Here is a 24,549-nt window from a genome sequence, read left to right as displayed (position 1 = left end):
TGCCCCCCTGCCAGCCTGCTCACCCCCAACTGCCCCCCCTGCCGGCCTGATCGCCCCCAACTGCCCCCCGTGCTGGCCTGATCGCCCCCACCTGCCACCCCTGCCAACCCAATTGCCCCCCCTGCCAGCCCTATTGCCCCCAACTGCCCCCCCCAGCCGGCCTGCTCGCCTCCAACTGTGCCCCCTGCTGGCCTGCTTGGCCCCAACTGCCCCCCCTGCCAGCCTGCTCGCCTCCAACTGCCCTCCCCCGCTGGCGATAGCCCCCAAATGCCCTCCCCTGCCAGTTTGATCGCCCCTAACAGCCTCTGCTTTGGCCCCGCCACCATGGCTTTGTCCGGAAGGACATCCTGAAGGTCTCCCGGTCTAATTAGCATATTACCCCTTTATTAGTATAGATTCTTGCAATATTTTCCCACTAGCAACTATATCAAGTAGGAAGTTTCCAATCCTGATTCCTCATTCCCTAGCCCCAAGAGATTTAATAACAGAAACACCTACTTTAAAAGATGTTTGGAAAACTGACAGCTTTTTCCCCAAGAACACCACACTGGTTAGAGGACACTAGTTAAGGGACACAAGGTGTCAGTCCATTTTCCCAACTGTAGGTCTTCCTGACTGTAGCAAAGGAAACTGCTACACTGGCCACATTTCAAAGATTTTCCCTTTTGCTTAGTTATGACATTTTGGGACCAGATTAATACGTTAGGCACAGCAATATTCTTAGTGATTCTGCTGCCTGATATTAGCTAAGCTTTCTCCCTGGTGCAAAAATAAATTGGAAATGTGAAGGTGCCTGTGCCTGCAGCCATGTCTGGGCTGCATGTAAGGTGTCAGGGTTCCCTGTGAGGCTGGGCCTGGCTGGCCTCGAGGCTGGAGCAGAGGGGTCCAGAGACAGCAGTGTTGTTCTGTCAGATGGCTAACCCCCACCATCTCAATCTTAAGAGTAAAATAACTGTTTATTAAAAAAATAAAACTGAGCAGAGGAGGCAAGAACTATAGTGTGCTAGTGGTTACATGTCTGCCCTCTAATAAAATATAAAATAATTTTAATATTTAAAGTCAAATCTAAAGCTGATTTTAAAATCCTACAGTGAGTCAAGAGGTAACATAACCATTTCCCTTTCTGAGTGAGAATATGACCTTTGGTTAACGTCCTAAAGATGGGCTCCCTTAAAATGGTACATTAACCATGTAACTAGGCAATGTTGCTTACAGTAAGAGTGACTCTAATTGGTAGATAGCACCTATCTGGTTTGAGAGAACTATCAGGACTGGAGGGCCACCACTGCTTTAGATTCCCCAGGTGCAGTCATTCTTGTAACTGGACATGTGACTTTTGGGGATGTTAGATGCTATGCCTATTGATTGTTCCAAGAGATACTAGTTCTTGGGGGTTAGAAGCTTCCAAGCCAGGGCAAGGCCCACATCCATGCCAAGTGGCACTCATCTCCTTGCACTGCAGCCCTTATCTGGTGGATGAAAGATGCTCCCCTGGTGCTGGGGGAACTGTGCCACGCACTGCCGAAAGGTGTCCCACCGGAGAGGGCTGTCTGACGCTGCACTGTGGCAAGCAGTTCCCATGCTTCACCCTGCTGCGGAGACTGGACCAAGGATGGCCCATGTCTGAATGTCTAAATGTTCAGTTGAACCTCATAAGATCTTATGATATCCTAGGCACCTAAATGTTTAAATTTTGGTATTTCTTTTGTAACCCAGGATAAATAGCATATTGCTAAAGTCATGAACAAACTAATTTTTATAACATTTTCATTTGTTCATTCACTCAAGAATATTTTAAAAGGTGCATCATAGCTGCTCTGTGAGAAATGGACTGTAAGGGAAGAAGAAGACAAATAGGGAATACAACTAGGTGGCTAACGCAGTTGTCAGTGGAGCTATTGATATGAGCAATACTTGGAGGGTAGAGTGCACCTGGCTTGTTAATGGACGTGATTAAAGAGACAAGAATCGTGAGGCATCAGGGGCAGCTAAGTTTTGGCTGTGATGCCATTCACCGAACCAGAGAAGCCAGCAATGGTCCTAAAGAAGTGCGAGGCATGGTGGTGAAGAACAAACAGCCTTCTGCTCTGCTTCTAGAAGAGCCCAGCGAGAGGTAAGCACTTACATGAGCCAGGGAGGGGCAAGGAAGCTTTGGGAGCAGTGATAACACGGCTCCAGCCTCATCATCAGCATTCCGTGCTTCATTCCTCTTACGGGAAGCGGGGATAGGTAAAGAAGAAAAAGGTTTACGTATGCAGCACATCATGTGTTAAATGGAAACAACCCAAAGTTCAACTTCCATAGCTGTTCAAGGAGAAAATCCTTCACCACGTACTTGAGGATAAAGGATTTGCAGCTATATGGTGCTTGAGAAATATGCGATTGCTGTAATTTAACTCCCTGTATGTGGGCTTCAAGATGCACAGTGGCATATTCCAAACCAACTTTTAAAGAAAATTGCATGGAATTTTCAAGACATCGGGAGTGTTCTTAAAAGTTATGCAGAAAAAACGGATTTTTGATAGTTATGAATTACACTTAGTGCTGCCAGGTTGCAGGGAAGGCTCTTTTTGCTTCAGTATGGTTAGAATTGCTGTTGACGTTTTAACTAAAAACTTTAGAGATTCAAATGGAAGAATATAGGTCACTGAATTTTCACTCACCGTGCAAGTATTACTAGTGGCAGAAAGCAAGCTTTGTGAGCGAGGGTCCACTGTGGGCCCTGGAGCCCATCTCCCCCGCAGTAGCTGGGAATTGAGTATGTGTTGGCGAGAATGATTTGGCTCTCAGTCAGCCAGTCAGGAGACTGAGCATGCACAGTTAGAGACCCGCCTGGCACAGAACAGGAGCTCAGTTCACAAAACACTCAAGTCCACACAAATCGTACATTATCACTGCACGCTGGAGGGGATTAGATCTTTCCTAGCAGGTTGTAGATTTAGATAGATTTGTAATAGTCCAAAAATACATTATGCAGCTCCGAAGTCTAATTCTACAATTTTCAACTGGTTTCCTAAAGTTGATATAAAAAAGAGGTAAATATTTGTAGAGCCTGCTGCATGTAAAAAAAAAAATGGCTTAAGGAGCCTTAGCCTGTACCGGGAAACCTTGAGAAATTACAGTAGGTGTCTAATTTAAATGCTGTATCTTAAATAACTATTTTTAAAGTGTAGGCTATTAAAAATAAAGACCACTTGCCTGAATAAAAAGTTAAAGTTGTATTTTCACATATATCCGAGAGAGTAGAATAGATTCCAAATCAACAGTGTATCCAGCAAAGAGATGAAGAATGAGCTGCGTGGGAAAAGCAGCATAATTGTGGAAAGGCTGTGCCTTCCCACATAATTTGTGTGTACGCAGGAGAGAGTCTTTCTTCAGATGTGTGCAGGTTGGTAGCCTATCTGTCCTCAAAGGCCCCCAGCTCTAGAGTCAGTGCTTTCTTCCACAGAATGATGAATGTGATGGATAATACTGACATGTGTAGCACTCACTGAACTTGCTCTAGCCCCCAAATACTGCGGAAGTAAAAGTGCATGACAGAAATGTGGGAGAAATATGCATATGGGGAGTAGGAGACCAGTCTTCATCACGGTACATTTCACGAGCATGTAAATAACTCATAACGGTGTCCTGGTAAGTACTACACACCGAAAGCTGTGGCAACAAAGAAGCCACAGATTATGTGCAAATTTCAGCCTGCTTGCTAAACCTACCCCTCTTTCTGCCTCTCAAGAAAGAAATGTTATCAGAATACAAGTGAGTCAGAAGAAACCACGAAATCTGTTCTAATTTATAATTTTTTAGAAAGTAAATCATTTGCCAACCTTGATTACAAGGTGTGTTGTAATGGCAAAGTTGAAAACAAATGCTTTAGAAGACTTCATCCAATTTCTTTTGTAAACTAGAGCAGAAGGTATGATTTTCAGAAAAAGCCAAGTACATTTGCCTCAACATAAAATAGGACTGATTGAATTTCAAACTTCATTTATTTTGTAGAGCTGAAATGTTAAGTTCCTTATTCTGTTCAAAATTGACTTGAATCTTATTTATTATGATATATATGTGTATATATCATGTAGGTATGCTATTATAACTGCTATGTTTTATTATGATATATATACTAATAAATATAAGTAAATAAAAGTAAAAAAATAAACAATATATATATATTTTTTTTCTCATTCATTTAAAAGAAGTTTCTGCTGCCCAGCTAGCATTGCTCAGTGGTTGAGCATCGACCTATGAACCAGGAGGTCACGGTTCTATTCCCTGTTAGGGCACAAACCTGGGTTGTGGGCTTGATCCCCAGTGTGAGATGTGCAGGAGGCAACCTAACAATGATTCTCTCTCATCATTGATGTTTCTATCTTTCTCAACCTCTCCCTTCCTCTCTGAAATCAATAAAAGTATATTTAATTGTTTTAAAAAGAAGTTTTTGCTTACTTAAAGGTGTAAGTGACTGAGAATTTCAAGTACACTCCCTGCAAGCATGTCCATGAAGTGCCATTCTGGATGGTCTTGGCGTGGTCATAGCTGTCGGGTCCTCAGGACACCAGAGAAGCACCTCTGGACTCCACATCACAAATATGACTTCCCAAGGCTGACTGTGGAGAGAGCCTCAGACACATAGAGGGCATGGCAGGGGCTGGATCCTACTAGGAGATTAGTGATTTTAAATCTAAAAGAGCAGAAGAAAACTTTATGAGAGGAAATAAAATATCTCCAGAGCAAACCTGCTTTCTTGGAGAAGATCCTAGAGCAGCCGTGGGCAAACTACGGCCCGCGGGCCGGATCCGGCCTGTTCGGCTGTTCTATCCGGCCCACGGAGCCGAAAGAGTGGAGGGTTCTCTTGCTCTCCCCTCCGCTCCTTTACTTTGAATTTATATTAGTTCACACAAATACTCCATCCATGCTTTTGTTCCGGCCCTCCGGTCCAGTTTAAGAACCCATTGTGGCCCTCGAGTCAAAAAGTTTGCCCACCCCTGTGACCTATAGAGCCATATGTAAGGAAAGGGTAGTAGGAAGGGGGAAAAATGGGAAATTTACCTAATTAAGAGATAGAGATGATTAAAAGCATGCTACAAGTAGTGAAAAATCAAACAGTATTTAGACAGTTTTCTACATAATTTTTTCTATTTCTAAGGATTATTTACCTGATAAAAGTATCTTGGCAAGTGAAATTTATATTATATCCATATGAAGAGAGCTAATTTTAAAAGGGTATGTAATAACAAGTAGAAAAGTACCATAACTCCCTGAAGACGGAGAGGATTTTCTTTTGTTTACTCCTTATTGCTAATTTTTTAAATCTCCGTTTCTCTGCCCACACTCTGTCATTCTCAAGGAAAGACAAGTTGCTTTCAGGCATTCTGCACACACTGGATCAGCCACGTCAACTCAACACAATTGTTTGAAAAGTTGAAAAGTTCAAACTATTTATTTAATGTCATGCAGATAAACCCAAGAAAAGGAACAAATTTGACAGATGAATCCTAGGTGATTCAGTCTTACAAACCCAGGGGACTGTTTGAGGATAAAGCTTAAAATGAATAGTTCAACATTAAAGTTAAAAGTAAGTTTGATTTACTTAATTAGGAAAGTAATGAATAAAGCTACCTTTTTGCCTCAGGAGGAAGTGCCTTTTCATATCTATCCTAAACTAAAATCATGAAGAGAATTTGTTCCATTCTCTTACTCCCCAAAATACAAGATGGAAAGATATTCAGCCTTTATTTCATATGTAATAAGATCAACATATGGGACTTGACAAGCTTAGGAAGGTTGGCACCTTCTACCTTGAGAAGAACGGTGTCCACTTTCACCAAGGAAATCCACCCATTCTTTTGCTGTTGGGCAGGTCACTGACTGACTGATCTGGTTCCTACCTAAATACCTAAGGAGAAATGGAACCAGAGCAGTGTTTTCCAAACTGCTGGTCATTCTAGTAAGTGATAAAATCAATTTAGTGAGAATCCAACAGCATATTAAATGCAAAATGTATTTTTCACTGCAATATGAGGAAGTTTGAAAGCCCCAAATGAGATTATGTAAGGCCATATAGTTTGAACACTTTTCTACTCATTTCCCAAATGGGCCCAAGGGGTCTAATTTTAGCACTTAAAACAAATGCAGAGGATCTGAGCTAAATAAAATCAGAAGGAAATCTCCAGAAAGCTGATGGCGTAGCTAAAATATAAAACTACTTCTCCTTCCCATGCCTCACCCCTAACTTTTCCCAAAGCAGAAAATGTGGGAAGGATTACGAGAGTATTGGGGGTTGGGGGAACTGGAAGTTTGTAGTGTGTTGGGAATCCCTAATTGAGGATGCTTTAAACCGTGGGGCTGATGGTGCTGAGTTGTAATGGGGAGGCTGCACTGTGATGAGATATAGAACAGGCTTGAAGCTGGAGGAATAAAAGGCAGTAAATACAAGCTTCAGGGTGCAGAGAAGATGAAATTTTCCACACACACAAGCCTAATTCACTCAAAGAACCAGAGTTCTTTAGAAAAACAGCTGATATCATGTCCCTGGCATGAAATGCATAAGCTAAACCTGGTATTTCTCGACAGAATCAGTCTATGTCAAAGAATAGGGAACCAACTTGAAGAAGTGTGTACTACCAAAGATAGACAAGTTGGATATCAATAAGAAAACTGTCTGTGATGGATTGCTCAGTTTATGATGATAATTTAAGAAAGGAACAATAATTCCTCTTTGCTCATCTTTGGAGGATGAGGGAAACCAAAACATATTTTGAAAACTGGTAAATAAAGAGACAGATTCACATATTATTCCTTCCTTTCCCATATACATTAAACTCAGGTAAAACAAAAGGCTGATAAAAAATAAGGGGGGGGGGGCGGTGCTCTTAATATAAGGAAGTCCTGCTAACAAATGAAAAGAGAAAGACCTGGTAAGGCTTAATTATATCATTGTTAGTGGATATAATGATGGGAGTCTAGTTAATGATAGACATAGAGTAGAAGCAATTATTTTAATGCTTGATTTATATTTTGCTATGAGTGTTTCCTTAACTTTCTAATGGGAAACTTAGCAGATGTTTATTTGTTTTTCTCGGTCTGTTTTTGTTTTTTCAAAATAAATCAGATGCCAAGTGTGTTAAGCAGTCTAATTAACCAGTAAATAGTGTAGGAGATTTAGTCAAACACCAACTGGGAAGAGCAAGATTATCTCAAAGAGAAGGTGAAACTCTTGGAGAGCAAGTGGAGGAAACATGGTTTGATGCTTTAGCAGGAGGCATGCAGCTCTTGGGTTTTTCCTCCCTTTCTGCTCCTCCTGTTCATGACACCTCAGAAAATGAGGGGCACTAATGTTAAGGGCATAGAGAAGACAAAGCAAATCTTCGCTGAAGAGAGAGCCAATCGGAGTTGGCAGAGAACATTCTTGGAAGAGGGTCTCCTAAGGGCAACTGAGGCAGATTGTGACACAGCCCTGCAAACTTAGGAGTCAGGTATAAGGAAGATGAATGTAAGAGAATAATTGCTTATGTTTACAACTGTGCACTTTTAGAAATCACTGTACTTTAAAAAAACTAGTATGAAATTATGTCATCTAATGTTGGCTAAAATTGCTTTTGAAGGGTCATTTGAATGAAGAAATCATCTCTATATATGAAAAGCAGAGAAATTTGAGAATTATCTACACATAACCCAGTAAAATATTTTCAGTGGGGAGATTTTTAGTTCCAGCATTGCTTAATTAATTAAAAGCTGTCCAAGCTCAAATTTCTCATCTATTAAAGAAGAGTAATAATATTTCTTCTTCCTTCATAAGTTTTTGGTAATAATTTCAAAAAGGAATGTAAGAAAATTTTATTACTCATGAAGAATTACATGCGGTTTTGAAATGATTAATAGAACGTTTGTTGAATATATGAATACACACTGCACATCAATGAGAGTTGTCTCTAGCTTCTGGCTAGGGAGTGCTTAATCATAGTATGTAACTGATACTTCTTGTCAGCGTAACAAAGTTATGTGAATAAGCACATTAAATTCCATAACTATATAATTAGATCCTATGGAGTCGTTACTTTGTAACATTGGGTTTTTTTTTTAAATGCAGACGGACAAACATGGTAATATAAAATGGTTATATTTTTAAGACTCTGACAACTGGGAAAATGCAAGTTTTCTAGTAATAAACCTAAGCACATCACTGACCTGCAAGTGATAATGCAAGAGACTGACTTAATAGTGAATCTGTACCATGCCATTACTCACAGACCATGTGAACCCGAGTCTTTCCAGGCCTGTCTCCACATCTGTAAGCATGAATATTAATAATGTCCACAGAAAACATCCAATACATGTTAACTATTATGATTATTGTTTTAAAAGTTTTACATTGGACTTCTTTTAATTAAACTGGATACTTAATTAGTAGTTAAAACCAAAAGTAGTGTTTCCTTTTATATATGTTAAGTGAAGTAGTTACCATGGGAATGGTGAAGATGACAGGAACAGCGGAGAAGAAAGTTGGAGCTTACCCTGAATTTTCAACTAGAATATTTTCATAAGGTTTCTTCAAAATTTGCCCATGTGTGCACGTAATCACTTTGGCTGATTTTTGTTCTTTCTTTAGATTAACCAATGCATGCAAACTCATCCATTCAGACACCCGTTCTTGCTTGGAGCCTTTCCTGGGGCAGTACTACCTGAAATGCTCTTCCTGCTCATCTCTGCCCCCCACCCCTCAACCCCATGTTCCCTCCACCACGAATCCTTCCCAACAATTTCAACCTCTGATGACCCTGAACGCCTGAGCCCCAACGTCTTACAGGGCCATATTAATCTCTGACACCATCATATTGCTGAATGTTAGACAACTTTTTCTTTCTCAACACAAGAGTAGGTACTTCTCAACCAATTCAGTATTCTCCACAGCATCCAGCCAGCACACAGACAGCAAATATTTGCTGAATGAAACACACATAAAACCAGTAGAGAATAAGTCCCAGGATTGGAAAAAGATTTGAAACATCATACAGATCAATTCCTTACCCAAATGCTTCTATTTTCCCACATCCCCCTCAGAGATAATCTCAGCTTGAATAACTCCTGTAAGAGGTAACTCACTACCACACAAGACATCTACTTTCAAGAAAGTTTAAACACCAGGAAGTTGTTTCTTGTGTGGAATACTAGAAATCTAGTATTACTGCAAATTTCTTGGTATTCACTGCAATCCCCTTTAGCTCTACTTATCAGTGATAAAATACTACTAATAATACCACAGGATAGTACAAGGAAAACAAATGCTTAGTCTGCATACTCTAGAGTACTAAGCAATGATGGGAAAAGATAGGAACTCTGTGAAGAATGACTATGTGATTGAAACAAATTATTTTATCTAGAAAAAAACTTCACAAGATTAATGTTAAAAACAGCTAATTAAAATTAAAAATATTTTTGAAATTCGAAAAAATAATTGAGGGAAGAAAAGTTGGAAAGTTAATATTTTAGTTATTAATTCAGTAAATATGGAAATTTAGTATTTAATCATTTAAGTTAATAAATGTATTTGGGGGTATAAGAAAGTTTAGGGGTAGATGCATTTGTCGTTTAGATGTAGGTTATAAAGTTTCTTAATTCTAAAAAAACTTCTATTATATATGAAAATAGAGTTGGCCTTTGAATTGGTTACAGGAATATATTCTTAAAGAAATGTCTTAAGGTGTCTTTCTCAACAGATTTGAGATCTGTAGTCTATGATTGCAAAACATAATGATAAGCATTGTTATTGTTCAGTCTTTCATTTCGAGGTTATGTAGCTGCAGATCTAGCATGAGCTAGGAAGTAGGGAAGAAAGTCACAATTTTTGTTGTTGTTGTTGAGCAAAGAAAAGCATTTAGAAAAATGTGTAATTAAATTCAAATCTTTGGTGAAAAAATCATAACCATTACTTAGAAGAAAGGGAAAAACAACAACATAATACTTGCTAAGTACAGCAGTAGACATAGAAATTCAGTAGTGAGAAACTCCAGGAATAAAATAAATAAGTAGAAGTGAAGAGAAATAACTTTTAAGATGGACATATAAAAAAAGGAAAATTTGAAACAACAGACTTAGCAATTTAATACTATTTTGCTAGAAACAATATAAGCTATCTATATTTAAATGATGGAATGGAGAGAAAGCATGAATAATCAACAGTAAACAATAAGATATTCTTTTTGACTTGCAAATGTACTTTCTAAAAGTTCTTTTCTGTCACTTGATAACTATTAGAGTTATTCCTGCTGACAAGAGGAGTTGAATGTTATCCAGCAATCTTTGAAATACAACTCGAAAATAAAACAAAATATAAAAGAGAAAAGGGAAAAGACGGGAATTTAGTTTTAAATGGAACATCATTGCATATAATGCATACCTAATAACATAAAAAAGATGATATAATATAAAGCAAAATTATTTTTGGTACCATGTTTTTTTTCTTGGATAATTTATCAGTGTTGGTTTGACTCTATGTAACCCAGAAGGCTTGTTGGGATTTCTTTCTGTTTTTTCAGTGTGCTTACTTTGATAATGTATCCTGGGTCCCCATTTTGGATTAGCTAACAGTTAAAGAGGTTTGGTATCCCCATAAGAGGCTGGGAATGTAGAACTATTAATCTTTCAATAGCCTTAGAAGGTCAATAAGGCTGGGGTGAGGCATGGGTTACACCAAAGCAAAGATTAATGTGAGCGGACCACTCTCTGTCATTCTTCTTGTCTGAAAGGAGATGCATTACCTTCCCACACTCCCCCTTTTTTTTTAAATTAGTAGGCTAGCCCTGTCCTCTGGATCCCACCAGAATGAAAGCTCCAGGAATGCTGAAACTATACATGGCCTACATCCACTACAGAGCCCACCACATAGTAGATGCTGAATCAATATTTGTTGACAGAATGAATATATATCATGTCTGTCATGTGGCAGGCCAATGATAACCATGGGAACAATGACCTCATTGACTTGGGAGACCTTTAGTCCAGAGCAACCCAAAAGCTCTTGTGGCAAGCTTTTGGGTTAAGTTTAAAAGTCCCAGGTCAGGCAGAAGTGCACTTGGACCAGGCAGAAAAAGGGTCAGCGGAAGACCATCTGGGGAGAGCAGCCCAGGCCTGTGGGAATGACAGAGGCGCTTGTGAAGAGCACAGAGTGAGCCATAGGTTGTCAGTGACCTTGTAGGTTCCAAACACCAATGTCAGTAATTGAGGGTTTACAGTCCTCTTTAATTAAAAGTTATTTGACAACTTGAGAAGAAAAACCAAAGGATGTCCTCTAGAGAGTATTTTTTGGACCCTCAGGGGTGTTAAAGTCAAAAGAAATGCAATGACAATCCAGAAAGAAACCTGGGTCCTTTTTACACCTGCCCCCTGACATGGGATCACGCTGGTAAAATTCACGATGGAGACCACAAATAAAGCTAAGTGCTTTACTCGTCCATTTCATTTATTACATCATCCATTCTGTGCCTGCAGCCCAAGACGAAGACTGGTTCTGACCTCCATGGGCTTGAATGGTCCAGGTTGATTTCTGTTCCTTGTCTTCCTTTGAATCCTAAATATACACTTTCCAAGGAGGAAAAATTTCAACAGAAAAGTGTTTGAAGGTGAGTGGAAAGACGGGTTGGAAACTCTTAACTGACAAATTATTATAGAAACAAAGAAAAGCATAAGGGGACCCAACAAAAACCATCTAAACAAAAATGAAAATAACATCAACAAGAGGTAGGGCGGAAACCTAAGCCAGCAAATTAAAGACTTTAAACTTTCTGCTATAACTTTCTCATTATTCCCTACAACTTGATTTAGACAGCTTAGGTATCAAAGTCAACTACATGGGTATAGACTAACCGGTCAAACTTCTAAATAATGATTCCACAAGCGGAAAAGCCACACTGAGCGGAGGAGGAGATGTGTTTAAAAAAGTGCGCTTAAAAAAGAGATGATTTTTATCCTGAGAACTGCCAACCGGTGTGAGTATCCATATGTCACCAGGAATGACACAGATGTTTTATATTCATTTTCCCTACCTTTGATGGTGAGTATTATCATGTGCCTAACAGATGACGAGACTAGGAGGTTAAGTAACTTGCTCAAGGTCACAAAGGAAAGAAGAGACAAAGCTGAAATTCTAACCTAATCTCTCACTCTTAAGTTTGAGTTTTTCCCACAGCACTGCCCATAACATATATTTGTTCAGTAATAGAAGAGTGACAATATTAGATTTCTCTTCAGGGAACAATTTTCCAAGACTGTATTTTCCATTGAGCTGTGTCTGAATTATTGATTTGTTTATAATTGCTATCCCTTACCATAAAGATTTATGTTCAGTTTGGGGAATAAGAAGCCTATTGGAATGATAGTTTTCTTCATGACAACTACATCATATATAAATTAAAATAAACACAACTTCATAACGACCTGGCCAGGTGTTGCTAAGTATTATAATAACACATTCAACATCTGTGAGAATCTTGACAAAAATTACAAATGATATGCCAGGCAAGCTGCTGTTTCTAAATTAATGCATCCTACAAAAAAAGTTTCAAAGAGACTCTCAGTATTCTGTACTGAAAACATGGACAAACATGAGACAAGAAGAGAGGAGACCAAGTAGCTGGAATCTGAGTAGAGCAACAGGAAGCAGATTAGGGAGTAGTCCTCTTGAAGGACGACATTTTCCCGGTATCAGGTAACATCAAATTTTACAATTTCAGCCTGGCTGGCGTAGCTCAGTGGTTGAGCCTCAACCCAGGAACCAAGAGGTCACGGGTTCGATCCCCAGTGTGGGGTGTGCAGGAGGCAGCCCATTAATGTTTCTCTCTTATCTCATCAATGTTTCTGTCTCTCTCTCCCTCTGCCTTCCTCTCTCTCTGAAAATCAGTAAAAAAAATAATTAAAAACAATTTTACCATTTCTCAGCAGCCTCCAATAAAGTTCTACAGAACACATCTCTATTTATCCAGTTAAAGAAGGAGTGAGGCATGTGTTTTTCCTTCCTAACATTTATAATTCACACAGGGTAAGGGATCACAGACAGCCTTCCCTAGCAGAGAAGTTACCTCAATAACATGCTGTTTCTCTGGTTACGATGAATAATCCTATTTGCTGTCTTTTTTTTTTTGAGAAAAATTATTCATGTGTTATTGGCATGGAACTGGGGAAAAAGAGATGAGCTGAGCGAGCTTTCAGTAATTTGTTTAAATTTTATAATCAAATAGCAATTATATGACAATCTCATAAACTATCGACCTTTTCCTCTCATCCTCCATGGGGCTCCAACATTTTGAATAGCAGAATCAAAAAAGGCACAGAGACATTCACCACAAACCCTCTGAAGGCCGCAAACCCTAGGAAAGAAGGAAGAGAGACTAGATGGACAGAGAGCCTGGAAGGACTGAGGGAAATAGTGATGGGTTCTAGTCACCATGGGGTAAGTGCCACAGTGTTCACTTCTGGTTCCTCTCACCTGGACTGGATCAGGTGTTCTCGCCTTTGGCTGACATAACGTCACTGAGGCAAGTTTTACAAAACTGCTGCCTGGGCCCTATCTCCCAGACATTCTGATTCATGAAAGAAGCTCAGGCAAACTCCCCAAGTGATTCTAAGGTGCACTGACCTAAATAATCGAGAGACCTGAATAAATGCAAAGCATATTGGCAAGGTTTCAACATACTTTTTGCCTCACCAGAAGAAAAGGAATCCAACAATCTCCAAACACTAGACCAAGACTATCACTAACAATAAACAATAACAATGAACAGTGGCACCAATAACAAAACAACAAAAAAACTCTTCCAAGACCCACGAAAGGAAAGGAGAGAGGAGAATTTTGGGGGGAAACTTTTCTCCATCCCCCTCCTGTAGGAAAGCAACATTTTTCAGTAGACTATTCTGTGCTAAGCATTAAACTGGATGCACGCTCATAAAGGAGTATGAAGTCAAACATCAATCCCGCACTTTACAAATGAGGAAACTGAGCCTCAGAGAGGTGAAGGCCAACGAACAAAGACAGAACTTGATCCCAGATCTGTCTCAAGAGCATAGCTTTTCTCTTCTCCTTATCTTCTGGAACGTTTCTCTACACTGGCTAACTTAACAGATGCTGGAACAGAGTGTAATTTCAGGAACATTTTCTACTGTGGGACTTTGAAGGTTTCATTCTAAGAAACGTAATCCACAGCTCTCCTGGCTACTAGCAAGCTAACACTGGCAGTGAACAGGTAAAGGGAAGAAAATAAAGTTGAAGGGGCAGATAGAGGCCTAATGGTAAAGGACCTTGAATGCCAAGTAATGAGTCTGGAATGAATGACTGTATTAATTAATTAACAAATCTACATTTACTATTCTCAAAAAATAAACTCTGAAAAGAAATTAGGGTTATTTTTAAGCCAAACCTTTTTTATGTTATGCTTAAATTGTAGTTTCAGTAGAGTTTTCCAAAGGATGAATTTAGCAGCTGATAAAATACAACACTCCTACTCAGGGCAGCTGGGAAGCCTGACATCCCAGGAGTGGAGTCGAGTAGTAGCATATGTCACCATTAACATTAAGAACTTAACAGGTTATTAGTTTCCCTTCAAGGTAAAGAGCATATTCTCAAATATAAATGGACAAATGAAATATCAGAACAGAGAAAAGAAAACCATTTAGGACTCCATAAAGCCAGATATCTGGCTAAAACTTCTATATTTAGATTAAAATACATGAATTAATAAGAACAAATACAAACCTAAATAAAAACTAGGTTATTTTTCTTTATTTCTCCAACAGGATGATTTCATACCTTTCATAGTTTTATAAAACAACATTTTCTCCACCTTAACTGGACATTGAAAATTAGGATAATTTAAAATGTTGCATACAAATGTATGTCCTTTCCTTTACTCTCTATATATCTAAACACGGACATTTCCAATACTTTAAAAAAATTTAAAGCATTAAGACATTTGGCATTTGGAATATAAGCAGGAATGCATTTGATATGACATTAAATTAAGCAAATCAACTCAATGTAATAATTTGTTATATTTATTAATCAAATATTTAATTATCCTGATATTAATTTTCATTGTATAGATCTTTTAGCCATATGTTTTAATCCTACATGTAATCACACATAGTGTGTGCACGTATGTGTGATTACATGTAGCAATAAATTGATACACATGTTCATTTTATTCTGGTATAGTCTCACAATTTCTTGCTTTTTTCCCGTTATGATCAGAGTTAGCCCAAATAAAGATAAAAGTCTCTAGGAAATATTACTCTTGATGTCTCTTTAAAACCTTTCAAAGACTTTGTAACTTTTTATTCTTGAAAAGGATTAGAACAATGGCTCATTACATACCATAATCTGTGATTTTACAAGACACCAAATACAGCTCTTTCAGGTTTTGTCCTTCCTTTGCGATGACCTCCACACACCTGAAACACACACAAAAAGTGGTGAGTTGCACTAATGTGTTTCAAGTTAAATTAGAAGAGTTTGGTCAGGACCATAACAGGAAGAGGTCAGCTTTTGATGAATGCCACAGCTCTCTTCTTTCAACAAACCTCTTTCAAGGTGTTTCAGGAAAAGGTATTATATTCCTGCTTTAAACTCAAGTGCTCTAATACCTAAATGACTTTAATTAAGTACATTTATGACTAGTACACCTTTTATAACCAAGTAATGAAAAAAGAGATATTCCTATAAGAATAATGTTACATTTGGTAATAAAAGGCTAGTAAACATATACTACATAATGAACATGTCGTTAATATTATAAAATAATATAAAAATGATTATAATGAAGTATAGACTATATAGATGGATGGTGATTATAAGTGGATGATAATATTGCTTATAGTTCAATTATGAATATGGAGCTTGAATAACTGAAACACATTGTTTTGTGAAATTTTATTTAACATAATATATGCTTTAAAAATCTATAACATTGATTATAGAAAGAAAAATATTTGCACACATAAGAACTTTAAAATCTTTTCATTTAAAGTGGCTTCTACTTAATATTTTAATGAATTATTGCATAGACAGAGGCCATTTCAATAATACTGATATAGATATGTAAGATTTATAGTCTTTTCTGGTTTAAGTTAAAAGGTTTCGAATGGTACACTCTGCTCTAATAGCCTTAGTGGGATATGTAGTGCAGAATTGAATGAACTTTAAAAATAATGATTAACAACACTATCCATTTTGTGGCTCAGTTCCCCATAATAACAGAAAAACCTGTACCATCACAGTGACACATAGGCACAGGCAGCCTTCAGTGCAGTCCCTGTTTTAATCTTTATAAATAGCAGGTAAGTAAAAGGGTAAAAGCAAAAAGAGTCATTAACCTTTTCTAGGAAGGAAGGATCAAGTAATTTGATACCTATGTGTATAATCCATCAAAAAATTACTGAGCCGCCATCTCTGTCTTTCAGATATTTTATTTGCTGTCTGGCTTATTTGCAGGTATCTTCATAAAATGTCAGGAAATTGTATGCAATTTTACTTCCCATAATTCATTATTGAAGGTTAAATTAGTTATAAAAAGGCATGTTTTTCTTTAAAATATATTTTTATAAAATATTATCTTAATGGAATGATAAACATTTCAGAGTTCCTCAGCATAACTGAATAAACATTCTTTTTGGGGTATTTTAAAAAATTATGATAAAAATTGATAAGGACTTCCATAGCAATAAAAGAAAACTTAAAGCTTTAATAAAATATAATTATGATTGATACAGTTTATTATGAAGAGAAATTTAAAAACCTAATTCCACATTTGGCTTTAATGTAGCATTTTAATAAAATCAGAAAAAGGGAAGGATAAAAGGAAAAAGGAAACATTACTGGCAACAACCATGTTTTCTATATAACTTTAAAAACTAATTTTCACATGCTAAGAATAAAAAAATATAGGCCCTGGATGATTACAAAATTTTTAGTAGTTAAAACAAAAGCCTGACTGACTAATTTCTATCATATCAAAGAAATATATTTCACAGTCCTCCCTTACCAACCAAAAATGTTAGTAAAACCAATATTTTGTATGGCCAAAATGAAAGAAATTAGTGCAGAAATAATCATCATACCATTTATTTTGTTCTCATGCTCTTTTCAAGTAGTTCAAAATGCCCAATTTTATATTTTATTATGAAAAAACTCTAAACAAATGCAATATCCTATTTATGTTCCTGCCACTTGATTCTATATTAGATATGCTACAAGCACATGTAAACATTAAAGATACGCAGGGCAGACTACAAACAGCAAATAAGACAAATTGATTTTACTGCACAAGTCAGATCAAATGCTATTTCATAGGCAACAGGAACCCGTATTCATGTAACACAAGATAATCAATCACTGGATGGAAACTGTCTTAAAGCTGATGAAAGGCCATGAGCATCGGGTTTCCTCCCTACACAGCAGAGAAAAGTTATTATGAATAGATACTGCAAATATATTAAGCTTACTCAAGGGGCAATAACTGAGAGATAACACATGATTAGAAGTAAGCAGTAAGTACTTTTTAGACAAAAAAAAAAAAAAAGAAAAAGAAGAAAACTATAAGATCCTTTGCTTTCACAAAGAATCACCTAGGATTTTTGCTCTGCTTTTGACAGTTCAGTTACACAGTTTTCCAAATACTTTTAATTACAGTATGCTAGAATTATGTACAACACAAAACTACTCTTCAGATAAGAACTCATGAAAAATTATTTCTTGGAAAATTTATAGCAAACTTTAATGTTTTGAACTTGAATATCATCATTTACTGATATGCTATTTGAGGAGAGAAACTCCAAGTTCTGTGAATCTGGATTGAAATTGTTAACATAATATCAAAACACAAAATTGAGAGATTCAAATTAGTAGTTAAAATAGCTATTGTTTCCAGAGTTGAAAATGGAACTAGTCTGCATTATCCTATTATGACAAATTGGTGTATACATGGACCCAAGTCAGGACTCTGGCTATTGCCTGAAGCGCTGTGATCAGTCAGGTCTAGTGTCCAGGCAGCCTGTGCCTATAGCAAGTCATGATGACACATGATGTGGGGGGGGAGGGCTGTCCGTTTCTCCTGCAATTTTTAGAGTCTATTCTTAAACATACTCACATAAATACCATAACACAAGTCCATGTACCACATTTACTCTAAATAATTCTACTCTGTTTTAAAAGAGTCTTGGCTCTAGTCATGGCCTTCAGTGTGTTAACATCAGAGCATTTCCCAGTTCACTGTACATATGGTATGTAGGCAACAAACAAGGTGGTAAAGCTTAGCAACTATTTAAACTAAAGCTTAGTGATCATTTAAGCTTAAAATGATTTAAACTATAGGTGTTCATGTAAGTTGTTAAAGGAGTATTTTAAAAATGGTAGCAATAAGAGAGAGAAATATTTACAAGGTGATGACCTATAAGTAAGAAGGAGAGTGACAGAACCAAAGACCACATTTCAAACTTTTGCTTCTCTATTCCCTTTCCTATTCAAGGATACCACATAGGAAAATATTCATTCATCTCCGTGATAAACCATAGTTTGTCACTGGGGGCAAGCAATGAGTCCCTAAACTCATATTCCAGAATTCTAATATTTCCCATTATTACCCCCAACCCCTTTTCCCACCACCCCTAAGAGCAAACCTCAGAATACCATATGACCGATATGGGTCAGAACATTAAGGATTACCCATTTCATGCATGACAATTAAAGGAATCAAAAAATTTGGAAAAGAAGTATATCCTTAAGGAGAGTGACAATCTATAATATTATTAAAGAGAAATTCATAAAAAAAAACTGGCATAGGGGAACAATGCGGAAGAATATCAAATACTGTTATAGTGGCCCATGAACATCAAACACAAACCCAGTAAACCATCTTCCTGAGTTCTGAGAAATAAAGGGAGACATCTTAACGAGAGGAAATAAAGAATCAGAAGACATGCATCCCAGCCTCACCTTCATGAAACCACAGAATCACCACCTGCCTTCCCTAAAGCCTCGGATCAGCATGTTCTATAAAATCAGGGCCTGTGTGAAGAATTTCTCCAGACCAAATGTCCTCGGTGCACTTAAATATATTTTAGTTTATTCTGAACTGCCACCCCTCAGATTATTTTCCTGCGTTTATGTTTTGGCAGGGTTGTGAAGAGAATAAAAAAATTGCACCCATTGTAAATCCCTGAGTAACAGCTGTTGAGTACACACATATAAACTCCGTTAGAATACTGAAAAGGACCAGAAAGCCTGTTCTAAAGTATCCAGAATCCCCTTTAAAATAACATAATTTTATGCTCACTTGCTTTGATAATGTTTTAAAATGTACCTAAAATATTTGATGAAATTTGAAAAGCCAGAAAAAGCTTTCTTTTGTGAGCTATACAGGATCTTTTTTTTTTTTAAAGAAGAGAAGGTATTTCTTAGTTTCAGTGGAGGGAAAATCTGTCTCCTTAGCAATAGATTCCTAATCACCTGATTTATGTGAAGGGTAAAGGTTAATGAATTAAGCTATGTAAGCTTCAAAACTATCAAAGGAATTCAAAAGAGCCTTGAATTATGGAAAACAATGGCCCATCCTACATACATACCAAATTTTATGGTTTTTTTTTTTTTTTTTGTCTCCTGCTTAAAAGCAGGAACATGGCATTAGTGACAATTGAAAAGAACTAATGAGGAAATATGACTACATTGCTTGCAAGAGGAGTGTCCTAGGAGACCTTGTTACTGTTTGTGATGTGCTTCAAGCCCAAAAGAAGCTAATTGGAGCTGCCAGACACTGGTTTGCAAATCTCACTTTAAAGGACAGGCTCAATCACCTTAGAGGTGTGAAAAGAAATGTCCCCATTAGAGATGCATTAGTATGTGGCTTGGTGAATTTCTAAATAAACTTTAAGATGTTCTTCCCCTAAGTCACTTTTTTATTTGAATAACTGATCTATCTTCAAGCAAAGGGGGAAAAATACAACAAGACAAAACAACCCCACTGATTTTAAACAAAAAGTATAAAGAGTGCTTTAAAGTAATTGGCAAATAAGTGCAACGGGGAGCTTCGTATGTTTAAGGTTGAATAAACGTGTAGCTCAAACCTTAAAACTCCTGGAACACAAACACATCATAAAAGTGACCTATTTGGGGGTTTTGAAACAGAGCTTCATTTTCATCATTTCTTGAAACTAAACAAGCCAACAAGCCACCCCACGTCACATAGATTGTAAGTGGGTAAAGGCATAAGAAGTTGTAACACACACACACACACACACACACACACACACAGAATAAAAAGGGTCCACAAAATCTAAAGAGAGTAACAAGGAAGCAAACTTGGTCCAATTCAGTGCTGTGTAAGCTCATCCTGACTAACTCATATGGCGTCATTTAAATGACAACAGAGGTCACCAAAACACAATTTGGCATCTTACAAAAAGAATAATGATATCTGGTTGATTTTTCTAAAGCCTCAAGTCAAGTTTTACTGGAGAATGATCCAATCCCAGTACAGCAAATGAATGGGCATGATTTACAGGTATGCCTACTTTTAGAAAACACACTGTATAAAGGATTTCTATGTACAAAAAAATAAATCACCAGGAAAATATATATAAGATGAATCAACACAAGAATCTATATATAGTACATTTCCCTTATTACACAGATATACAGTTTCATTTATGAGCATTCTATTTATAGGTACTTTTTCTAGTAACACATCCACCTTAACTTTACAGAAATAGCATGCAATGCTTATTTTTAGTCTTGATCTTAAATAACTGCACATACTGACATATGAAAGACTACTTCGGGAAAGTGACATGTGGCATCAAAGTGATATACTGAGTGCTCTTTGTGTTATGGTACACTTTCTTGTAAATGTTCTTCTATCCCATTAACACAGTACCAAATATATACTTAAGTCAATTTTTCATGTAAACTTCTAAAGATATTCTCATAGAACATCTCATAGAAATGTTGCCTGCAGGAGAGATTTTTTTAAAGGTTGACTTGCAATTAAAATGCTAAGTTATCTACTCGAAGCATGTTCTTAATATACCAGGGGGCAAAGGCTGGGAGGGACATGCAAAATGTCACCAGCTCCACCGTTAACAATTATCTTGGGACACTCATTTAGTTCTAACTTACAAAATGTTATTCTCTGGAAAGCCAGTATCTGATTAGTGAACCTAAGATTAATTTAGACATCTGCTATGTAAAAAGTAGAGAACCGATGTCCATTTTGTATCATGGAGATACTGAAAGGTTACAAAAATGTGAATAATATGTTTATTTTTAATGAGGTACATCATATTGGCCTATAAACTTAAATGTAATTGAAATTTAAGTTTCATGAGTTTGCACCTTTGCCCGGAGAGGTGTCCCACTCCTGAAGGAGGCATAGCAGATAGTGCCATTTGGTGATTCTTTTTGGACCACCCTCTCCCTGAGCATCTCTAACATTGGGCAGGTTTCCTAACTGGAGAGTAAGTAGGAGTTAGCACTGAAAAGGGATGAATACAACAACAAAGTCATATTTTTTAATATATAGGATATACCCAAAAATGTATACACACTTTGAATAGAATTATAAAGGCAGTCTTTATTAAAATATACTTCATTTTCATTTAACAGCTATTAGCTGTTAAAGTGTATATACATTTTGGGGGGACACCCTGTATTTAGGAATGACTATCACAAACCAGCTCTTATGAAAATATTTTATTTCTTCATTTATATAACAAAACATGTTTTAATTTACTTTGAATGTTACTTAGAGTACTTTAAAAATGTTTTTCAAATAGAATAAAGCTTGTAATATTTTTAAAATGCATATTTTCTTTATGCTACTAAGAAACAAGATGTTTTAAGTTCTTTTCAAAGAGGAGAAAAGAAGATCAAACAAACATTTTTGTTATAAACTTGGCTCTGGCTTTAATATTTCAGAAATTTTATCCAAAAGTCTTATTTTTAATTTTAGCTATTGTTCCACCCTTTCACCACAATTACACTGAACCATTATATAATAACATGAGCTAATTTTTCTATGCATCCCTCAAAATATGCAATAGGTGGAAAAAGAGTCTAAGCTTTTACTTATTTATTTAATTCAATTATGTTTTATTGAGTGTAAACTATGTGCTAGAGATGATAAAAGATATAATCAGAAAGCCACGTTGTTATTAAATGATGAAAATATACTTATAAACTTGACAGATCAAATACTATTATTTTATTGCTATTAATGTTGATACCTAGGAGCAGAAAAATCATATCACTATCTCTATATCTACTAAAAAGCAACTAAGAACAATTATATTTTAGGATCAAAGGAAATGCTAGAAAGAAAGAGAAGAAAAAAAGGTAAAGACCAGACTTCCTGAATTTAGCAGTTTATTCATTCTCAATAGGAAAAATATGTAATCACTTTTATTTTATTTTTTATAATTACTTTTAAATAGGAAAATTTCAGAAAGCTCCTCCTTCTTTAAGCTTTTTGGGATCCATCAATTTATTTATTTATTTTTGTTGTTGTTGTTGTTAATCCTCACCCAAGGATTTTTTTTTTAATTGATTTTTAGGGAGAGTGGAAGAGAGAGGGAAAGACAGAGAGAAACATCTATATGAGAGAAACACATCGATTGGTTGCCTCCTGCATGAGCCTGACCAGTACCTGAGCCAGGGAGGAGCCTGCAACCGAGGTACGTGCCCTTGACCAGAATCAAACCCAGGACTCTTTGGTCCACAGGTCGACACTCTATCCACTGAGCCAAACTGGCTAGGGCAAGGCCCATCAATTTATAGCCAATAACTCTTGGGGAATCCAGGCAGTGCACAATGATGATACTGTTAAGACAGGTGCTATCTTATGGTATTCTAGCATATTTTAAGATAGATTGCAAAAGCAAAGGTTATATTAGCCTACATTTAACAAAATTTTACTGAGTGAAAGCAAAAGCCTGGGCCCTTAAGACAGTAAAAGGCAAAGGCAAAATTCTGAGAGGTTCCAAACACTCCCCCCCTTCCCTTATTCCTCCCTCCACCCCCACCCCCGCTAATAATATAATAAATAAAAATTTCAATGGTAAAACTAGAACTATTTCTGAAGACCTGTTAGGCTTCCAAACAGCTAAAATAAAATTTAGGTGGAATATTAAACACAGAATTGATCATATCCCTGCCCATCCCAACATTCTTTACCCTCACTGTTACAAGTATTTGTAAGAAAGTCTCAATGCAAGACATCAGATATTTTAAGCTCATCTTTAATATAAAGTGGCTAAGAATATTATCTTAGTGGAATATAAAGGCACCAGAAGATGAGATTTCAGGCAGCATCTAGGAAAGAGTTAAGTACTTCCTCACCAGAAGATGCCACAAGTCGGCTTTGTGGTGACTAATTGCCTCTTTAACCCCTGTACTCGGGGAGTTGGCCTATGCTTCAATACCAGTTTTGTGATAAAGCCAAAGACTGATGTTCAACATAGACCTCCCATGACCTGCAGAGCCAGAGAGTTAACTCAGACAAGATGCTGACAAAAGGTTTCCTTCTCATTTGGGAAGGTACCGAAATTCTTTTTGGATAAGCCAAATTCTCAGAAGATTATATATAAAACACAGTAGGTAAAGACAATTTATAAAACTCAAAAGAAGGGTTATACTTTAGCTAACAACCATTCTCAACATCCCAAAGTACTAATTCAAAATTGTGCTTAAGAAATGATTTTAGCAATATATTGGTGCAATGAAGACAGCACCTAATTTGATATCTTTGGAAGCTTATAATTAGATAGGTATAATAAGATTTAAAAAAAGCAAATCAACATTCTCCATTCCAAGTGCTTCAAGTACTCATACTCAGGAAGCCTGCACTTTGTCATTAATTTTTAAGCTTAGCAACTTTCTGGCCTTATCAAAAGCCAATAAAATTACTTTTACAGGTGATTTTAAGTAGCAATTATGTAAAATGAATTAATCCTGCAACTGGGAGGAAAGAATAGGTGAAGGTGTCATGTTAGTATCTAAAAAAAAAAAAAGATAGCATGAGGAAGGAGTTCTGGATTAGGGAGGGGAAAAATTCAGGCAGTGGGAACAAAGTGACCCACATATTTATTCGGAAAGAAGAAAGATCACATGGGCTTGATGAAGGCAGGGACACTGCATAAATTTGATCTTACTGACACTGAGCTAGGGTGAACTCTGAAACAGTTTGAGGTTTAAGGATCATCGCTGCTGAATTCATAAAACCTGCTTACAAGGCTCTGGTTCTGCCACTGCTTGCTTCCTGTTTTCTGCCATATCATTACCTATCAATGTTCATGTCAAAGGTAAAATAATATTTGCTTTAACACTTATAGGAAAGCAAGGAAGCAGATCACGTTTAGTTATTTTGGTAGATTATGTTTACACAGAGAGACAAATTTTTGACTTAAAAAACAACATTTATACTTTTTTTAAAAAAAGAGTAGCCACATCCTATCTAATAAAGAGGGAATATGCTAATTGACCCTCACACCATCGCAAAGATGGAAGTGCCCACAACCAAT

General features: G+C 36.9%; 1 protein-coding gene across 1 annotated transcript in view; it reads right to left on the bottom strand.

Annotated features, from left to right (window-relative positions):
* Positions 1–24,549, bottom strand: part of FBXL17 (F-box and leucine rich repeat protein 17) — a 491,914-nt gene that overhangs the window by 146,291 nt on the left and 321,074 nt on the right. The window contains exon 7 of the mRNA XM_080679035.1: positions 15,359–15,435. Within this exon, the coding sequence (XP_080535161.1) occupies positions 15,359–15,435 (77 nt within the window). The remainder of the gene's footprint in view (positions 1–15,358; positions 15,436–24,549) is intronic.

This window comes from Plecotus auritus (assembly GCF_963455305.1).
Source record: "Plecotus auritus genome assembly, chromosome: 7".
Lineage (NCBI taxonomy): Eukaryota > Metazoa > Chordata > Mammalia > Chiroptera > Vespertilionidae > Plecotus > Plecotus auritus.
The sequence above is the reverse complement of the archived record's forward strand: the minus strand, read 5'-3'. Positions and strand labels throughout refer to the sequence as shown.